Genomic DNA, 8,020 nt, shown 5'->3' with positions numbered 1-8,020 from the left:
GAGTGAATTCTACACGTAGCTCCAAGACGTATCTGTTTTGAGCATTCTAAATTATTCAAAAAACTCAAAAAAATTCACTTACCTTAGAATTCTTATTCCTTTCTCCTTTCTAGCCATAAACATATCATTCTTGATATGGCATCCAGATTCCTGTCATGTTTTTGAACTTCGAGACACATGAATATTCACAAGCTTTTGTACATTATGAGAGGAACTCCTATAAATAGGACAATATGTTAAAATACTTTACATTGTTTCAATAAGCATGTATTGACAACATCATACTTTCACAAACTGGTGAAACGAAAACACATAAATTAGAACCATATACAAGCTCACAGAACTAGAATTTAATTAAAGGGAGATTTGACATGAAAGAAGACTAGATTGTTATGGAAGACAATCTTGAAACAATCAAACATGGACTTAAACTTCTTGATGGAAGTTATAAACATCTAAAATGTAGAGCTGTCCGATGCCAATGTTTCTGTGGGATTGCATTTTTCCAGGAGTTCTGATATGGTAGGTGTTAAATTGGAAGCAGCTGCAGCTCCCATCAAAGATGGCTTCAGGCTCACCAAGGCTTTCGCTACATCACTCATGGAAGGTCGCTCTCTTGATGATTCACTACTACACAGCAAACCAACATGAATGAAAGAAAGAAGACATTTATTGTCTTCCATGTTTTCATTCACATCACTCAATAGCTCCCTATCAACAATTTCTGCCAGTCTGTTTGGAAAAGCTGATCTCACCCACTTGTGCAAGCTCATGTCTCCTACAAACATGTCATCACTTGGTCTCCTCCTTGTAACCATCTCCAATATCAGAATTCCATAACTATAAACATCTCCATAAATAGAAACATTCCCACCCAATCCATACTCTGCAATCAATTTTATTCATTAAATTCTTTAAAAAGCTAATAAAGAAAATGATAATGCTAATATAAAGATAATTCAAAAATTTTACCTGGAGCAATATAGCCAATGGATCCTTTGAGTGCAAATGTTGTTGTACTCAGTGAATCAGTGGAATTTGTAGAAGTTAAACGGGATATACCAAAATCAGTGACAAGAGCTGTCATGTTGGCATCCAAGAGCACATTGCTGGGTTTTAAATCACAGTGCACAATTTGTAGAGGACAATCATGATGTAAATATTCCATGCCATGTGCTACATCAACAGCAATGCTCAAACACTCACTCAATCCCAATTTACAAAAGCCTTCACCATCCCTCTCAGGGTGCAAATGTTTTTCCAAGCTTCCATTACATGCAAATTCAAGAACCAAACCTTTCAAGTCAGGGTAGAAAAATGCACTCATGATTCTGATGAGGTTACGGTGCCGAAATCTTCCCAACATCTTGCACTCTCTCTTAAAACTCTTAAGAGCTTCTTCATTTTGTAAATTAAGATTCTTCATGGCAATTATCTTACCATCCCTCAACATGCCTTTGTAGACAGATCCAAAGTTACCCACTCCAAGCAAGTTTGACTCGTCAAATCCAGATGTTGCGATGAACAGATCTTGATAAGAAAATTTTGGATAGTTTCCTTGAAAAATAAAGCTCGAGGAACGGACTAGTTGCCTTGAAAGTTTATGCCTCCATAAAATTACTATAATGAAGCAGCATAATACAAATCCAATGGTTCCAACAACTGATAAGACTACTTTTTTGAGAAGGGAATGTTTTCCCTGGGTCAGATTTGGGCATGGAGGCAATGAATAGTGTTTTGGACCACATAGACCAGGGTTCCCCATAAAAAATGTTACAACAGTTCTATTTTGAAACAACCCTCCTTCTGGAATCTGCCCTGACAAATTATTGAAAGAAAGATCCATTTCTTGGAGATTTTTTAATTTGGAGAGTGAATGTGGTATTGGACCTTCAAAGGTGTTGTGAGACAGATTTAGATGCTCTAATGCTGTGCAGTCTCCTAGAGAAATTGGAATGACCCCAGTAAGTTTTTTTCCAGATATATCTATGGCTAGAGCCATTACAATTTTACTCATCTCCTGCGGCAACGGCCCTTCCAGAGAATTCCATGAAATATTAAGGTAGAATTGCAGGTTTTTAAGGCTGGCAATGACTTCACCAGGTATCTTTCCCCCTAGTTTATTGTAAGATAAGTCAAGGAGCTCCAACTTCTGACATCCCTCCAAACTAACAGGGATCTCCCCTGATAACTTGTTGTGCTGAAGTAGAAGACGTCTTAACTGCTGGGAGCTACAAAGTGAATCAGGTATTTTTCCAGATAACTGGTTGTGACTAAGATTTAAGAGTCCGAGATGTTGCATATGACTTATCTCACTTGGAATGCTTCCTTCTAATTTGTTCCCACCCAGATGCAATTCTTCCAACTCACGAAATCTATTAATTCCAGATGGAATATTGCCGCTCAAAAGATTATTTTCTAAACCTAAGTATGTCAAGTTTGTGAGATTTACAATCTGTTGTGGTATGCTTCCGCTTATCATGTTGGCCGATAAAGCAAAGTAATTGAGATTAGAAGACAGCTGGCCTATGGTCGGGGCCAATATACCAGTGAAATAATTGATTTTCACATCTATTTCTTGCAAGTGGGAGCAATTTGTGGGAGCATTGAGAAAGGCCAAGGCCAATGTGTTACTGCTGTCACTAACGAGTTGATTGGTGTGTAGGTAAATCTTGGTGAGAAGCTTCAACCTACCTAGTTCCATTGGAACCGTTCCACCAAGTTGGTTTGTATTTAAATAAAGTTCTTTGAGACTGGAGCAATTTCCCAGGGAGTTTGGTATGTTTCCACTAAGCTGATTTCCCCATAAACTAAGATACTCTAAGTCAGTTAGTATTCCCAATTCAGGTGGAATGTTGCCCGATAAGTTATTTAAGGCCAAATCCAATCGAACTAAGGCAGACAGATTCTTGAAAGAGGGTGGAATGGTACCCGTTAGACTGTTACCGCCCATGTAGAGATACTTCAAACTTGTTAGAAGAGTCAGCTCAGGCGGAATGCTGCCATGCAGTTGGTTGAAGGTGAGTGACAGAAGATACAAACTGCGGCAAGCGGAGAGAGCGGGCGGAATGATTCCTTGTAATTGATTGCCGGCCAGATCGAGTATCTGTAGATTTGGCAGTTGGCCGAGATGAGGAGGAATAGTACCAGTGAGGTTATTGAAGGAGAGATCAAGGGATCGAAGAGAGGAGAGACTCCCGAGCACGGGAGAATTGGTGCCGTCTAAACCCATTTGGGATAAATTGATGGCACGGACAGAGTGAAAAGTGCTGGGAATGGCGCCCGATAGACTGTTTCCAAAAAGGTAAATAGTCTGGAGGTGACTGAGCATGCCCAATTCAGGAGAAATGTGGCCGTCGAGCTCATTGTTGGCCAAATCCAATACAACTAAGGCAGACAGATTCTTCAAAGAGGGGGGAATGGTACCCGTGAGATTGTTACCGCCCAAGTAGAGGTACTTCAAACTTCTGATAAAGCTCAGCTCAGGCGGAATGCTGCCATGCAGTTGGTTATAGGAGAGTGCCAGAAAATACAAACTGCGGCAAGCGGAGAGAGCGGGCGGAATGGTTCCTTGCAAATGATTCTGATGCAGCAAGAGTATCCATAGATTTGGGAGTTGGCCGAGTTGAGGAGGAATGATACCAGTGAGATAATTACTGGAGAGATCTAGGACTCGAAGAGAAGAGAGATTTCCCAGCACAGGAGAGATGATGCCATCTAAACCCATTTGGGTTAAATTGACGGCACGAACAGATTGAGACGAGTGACAAATAATACCAGACCAGTTACAGAATGGGTGAAGGGGAATCCAGTCGGGCAGAGCATTGCCGTTTTTGGATACGACAGCTTTGAATCGCAAGAGCAATTGTTGTTGTTGTTGTTGAGAGAGATGATTGAGAGAATGAGGAAAAGCGGAGATTGAAAATATGAAAAACATTAAAAGTAACAAAAAAAGAGCAGCCATGTAAGACAGAACTCTTGTGAGGCAGGGGAAAAACAGAAGGCAATTGAAGAGAATAGAATGGAATGGAGGAATAAATAGATTAGGGATATCAGTGCCTACAAATTACTGTTTAATAATTTCATCAGAAGTTATGTTTCTAGATTTTTTTATTTTGTTTTCTTTAGTTTTTTTTCAAATTAATAATGATGAAGATGGATTTTCTAATAGAAAATTAAATTAAAATATTTCATCATATTAAACAGAAAATAATAATTCAAATTAACAATTTTTTTCTATGTTGTCATATATTTTAAATTCACAAGTTTTTGTAATGCAATACATGAGCTCTTACTAGAAATCACTATCTATATACTGAAATATTAAGAGGTAGTTATTAGATACATAATATTTTACAATTTTACAATAAATTATATTTTAATTATATATTTTTTGTAATAATTTAAATTTCAACTACCTAAAAGAAGTCACCAACATATGACCACTTATCTCTTAAATCAATCTCATTGGTATTCTTCTATGTGTAGTTGTATGTGACACTACCAAAACAACTTAAAAAAACCTCAATTAGTCAATCATTACAAAATACAAATGCTCAATATTAGCCTATTAATAAATTGAAAAAAATACAGGTATCCATTAATAAACTATATTAATCTCCTAATTGTACTATTAAATTAGTTTTGCCTAATTGCTTTGTGGTGTTTGTGCACAATTTTAATTACATGGGTAGAAACTTGGGTGGCTAAAAACTAAAGTTAATAATTGATTATCCAATGTGTACATGATTAGAGGGACATTAAGAGATATAGAGAATTAGATTAGAAAATAGAAAGTGAACAAGATGATCAATCAAATAAATAAAATTATTTATTTAATTTATGAAGAGGATTAAAGGTCTAATTAAATCATTTTCAAATAATTATTTACCAAGGGTTAGACCTTAGAGATCAATGAAATAATAATTTTAGATGAGAAACAAGAATAACAAAATTAGTGGAAAATATTTTAAATAATAAAGAATATTTAAATAATATTGACGACAAGAATGAGAATAATTGATCAAATGTAAATGATCAATAATCAAAGGAATTATCAAGTCCAACAAAGTGTTAGTTTGAGGTGTTTGCATTTCAATTGTATTTGAAATGATGGTAAAATAACTTTATTTTGAAGAAAAATAAAATATAGGTCACTTTTAGAATTAAGAAGAGAAAAGATGCTTTCGTATAGAAGAAATAGAAGAAATGTGGTGAAAGATGGATTCCCCCTTGAGAGGGTAGGTGGGTTAAAAAATGGATAAAAGAGAAAAAATATGGATGAAAAGAGAAAGATAATGAAAAAAGGAGATGGGAGGAATAAATGGAATAAAAAATAATGAAATGGGTTGAATAAATAGGGCTAGGGGTAAAAAATTAATTTTTACCCTAGCTAATAGTGAAGTGAGAACATGGTAGAAGAGAAGCAAAGTTAAGATAGAGAATGCATGGATTAATGAGTACTAGGTAAAGAGAGTGAGATGGTATTGACGTCTGGAGGAGTGAGGGCTAATGGTACATACTCTCATCTTGATCATTTCATGCATTTACGTGTATCATTAATAAGGGGTAGATTAGGTCAAATGATGCAACTATTGAAGTAGTAAAAATATGAATTGGTAGATATGTTAAGGGATGGAGTGGCTTTGTTAAGGGTTGTGGTTGTTGTGAAGCTAATTAGTGACTCCATAAAATGTGAAATAATTTTACTAAATTATAGTAGCCATGTAATCATAATGATTATGTAAAATAATGATTAGGTAAAAGCATAATTGATGTATATAAAACCTAATGAATGTGTTTGGTAGCTCAATGATTGAGCTTAGGAGGGAAAAGGCTTGGGAATGGTGATACATGGAAAGAAGTATATCAGCTGATTTATGAGGATTGATTGGTGTTATTGAACATCATGCAAGAGAATTTACAATTACTAGAGACATAAGAGTGGAAATCAGGAGTATAGAGCTTGACAATGAGCTTGGGAGGTGTAGATCAAGTGATATTTCATGAGCTTATAAGGTTGAGTATATAGTGAGTATGACAACCATTTGAGCACATGGTTATGGTTGCAACACTAGTAGAGAGGTGACAATTCGAGATGAGCACCTTTCATCTTGTTATGAGGGAGAAAATAATTACCCTTGGGGATGTATGGTGAATATTAAGAGAATTTATTATAACTTGAATAATTTACACACTAAGTGTAGATGTGAATAATATATTGTAGCAACTGTATAGGAAAGAAGACCTCAAGTGAGGAGACGTAAGACACTAAATATGGATGCATATAGAGGGACGATTGTAAATTTCCCATTGATGATGCTAGCTCTTGTTAGTAGTATTAATCTACTTAGGAAGGGAGGATGCTCTTTCCACATTAGGCTAGCCAAATTCATTATAGATATGGTGGAGTGTAGGCAACTATTTGCATGGGGGCTTGCATGAGCCGTTTATAAAAAGGATTTGCATTTAATCATTTAAAAAGATGGATGGGGTCTAGGGCATGTGGCTTTAATATAAATTTGGGCATGGGATCACATTGTAGTGCTCTAACCTATTAGCAATTTGGGGAGTCCTCTATCTTTGGGCAACAAAGGATAGGAAAATACAAATAGATGGAGCACATGGAGTATTCATAGTAGGTGTTAGACAATTCATTGTAGGGTGATTTAGTTTGGAGGTCATAGAGAGAGGGGGAAGGATGGCTTAATGATGTTGTAGTGTCATGAAATTGTGCCTCCTGCAATTTTAACCAAACTCAAAGTCCTCACTTTGGCGAAAACACCCTCTTTTCTGACCAAGACCTCTTTATGCATGTTCACCCCATTGACCCCTTCTTGTTTGAGCCTTGAGATAGACTCAAGACCCTGTCCGGGTCCCAAGATAGGGCATAACAAGGGCATGGCACCCATATCCCCCTTGCACAAGGGTGTGGTGCCCATATCTCACCCTCTTAGGGTGGCCTCAAGATAGGTCCCCTCGACCCTATATGCACTTTGGGATCCCAAATCTCCTCGATGTCGACTTTTGGTGAGATGAATTAATCTTCTAAGGCATGCATAAAAGGGAGTTGGTTTTCTCATTTGCAAGGAGGCAAAATTAAAGCAAAGGGATGATAAGAAAGCATAGGAAAAAATATACATGATCAAGTATTCAAGCATTCAAGTCTTCTTCATCCATCCATGGGATCAATATTACAATATTCATTTGAAAGCATGTGTGTGTGTTAAGGTTTTTTCATGTTACATGCCATTTCATACAACACTTATGATTACATTCAAGAAGAAAAGAAATCATCATCAACAAGTTGCAGATCTACAAGGTATACAATTCCATTGTTTACATTCAAGCATTTGCAATTACTTTCTTTCAAGGTCGATTCCTTAACCAGGGTTTGCCTGAGGCAAACCCCTATCCACAACCCCTCTCCCTCTCTTTTCTATGTGTAGGTTGCAAGTGCATAGTTGTAATTGCAGGTTTGGGCTTCATTTGTAGAGATGAAAGAACCCTTTTCATTTCACGGATTTTTTGGAGGACCATGTACATTGTCACCATGGTCCTGATAACTTTTCTCCAAATTTGCATGGAAGATCCGTATCAATCTAATTATCTTAGATCCAAAGTTACAGCATGATCCCAAACTGATAGCTCCTCATTTCACTCAATCTCTCTCTTTGTTCCACATAGTCAACAAGTCAACTTTATCATATACAAAAGAGGGTAAATCACTCTTGAACCCTTGCAATCCACTTGGAATTCACATCCTTGTTTCCCTTGGATTTGGATCTAGTGGATTCAAGCCCCTCTTTTGAATGTAAAGTTCATCCAAGTGAAAATCATCCTAGTGACTTCCTTTCTCTCTCCTAGGTGGGGAGTCACTAGAGTCCAATTTTCCAATACAGATGCCAATATATCTCTATTATGTGATGATTGAATATTAACTTATTGGGAGACATCCATATATCATGGAAAGATACACATGTGATAGGATTAAAATAGAGGAAATAAGATCCCTAGACTA

General features: G+C 36.8%; 1 protein-coding gene across 1 annotated transcript; it reads right to left on the bottom strand.

Annotated features, from left to right (window-relative positions):
* Positions 1-455: 455 nt before the first annotated feature.
* LOC131042026 (probable LRR receptor-like serine/threonine-protein kinase At3g47570) lies at positions 456-3,964 on the bottom strand. Its single transcript, XM_057975322.2, has 2 exons — positions 973-3,964; positions 456-886 (listed from the first exon to the last, which is right to left on the bottom strand). Exons 1-2 carry the CDS (start codon positions 3,962-3,964, stop codon positions 456-458), a joined length of 3,423 nt encoding a protein of 1,140 aa, XP_057831305.2.
* Positions 3,965-8,020: the final 4,056 nt, after the last annotated feature.

This window comes from Cryptomeria japonica, unplaced genomic scaffold (genome assembly GCF_030272615.1).
Source record: "Cryptomeria japonica unplaced genomic scaffold, Sugi_1.0 HiC_scaffold_362, whole genome shotgun sequence".
NCBI classification, from domain to species: domain Eukaryota; kingdom Viridiplantae; phylum Streptophyta; class Pinopsida; order Cupressales; family Cupressaceae; genus Cryptomeria; species Cryptomeria japonica.
Note: the sequence above shows the minus strand (reverse complement) of the source record. Positions and strands in the feature narration are given on the sequence as shown.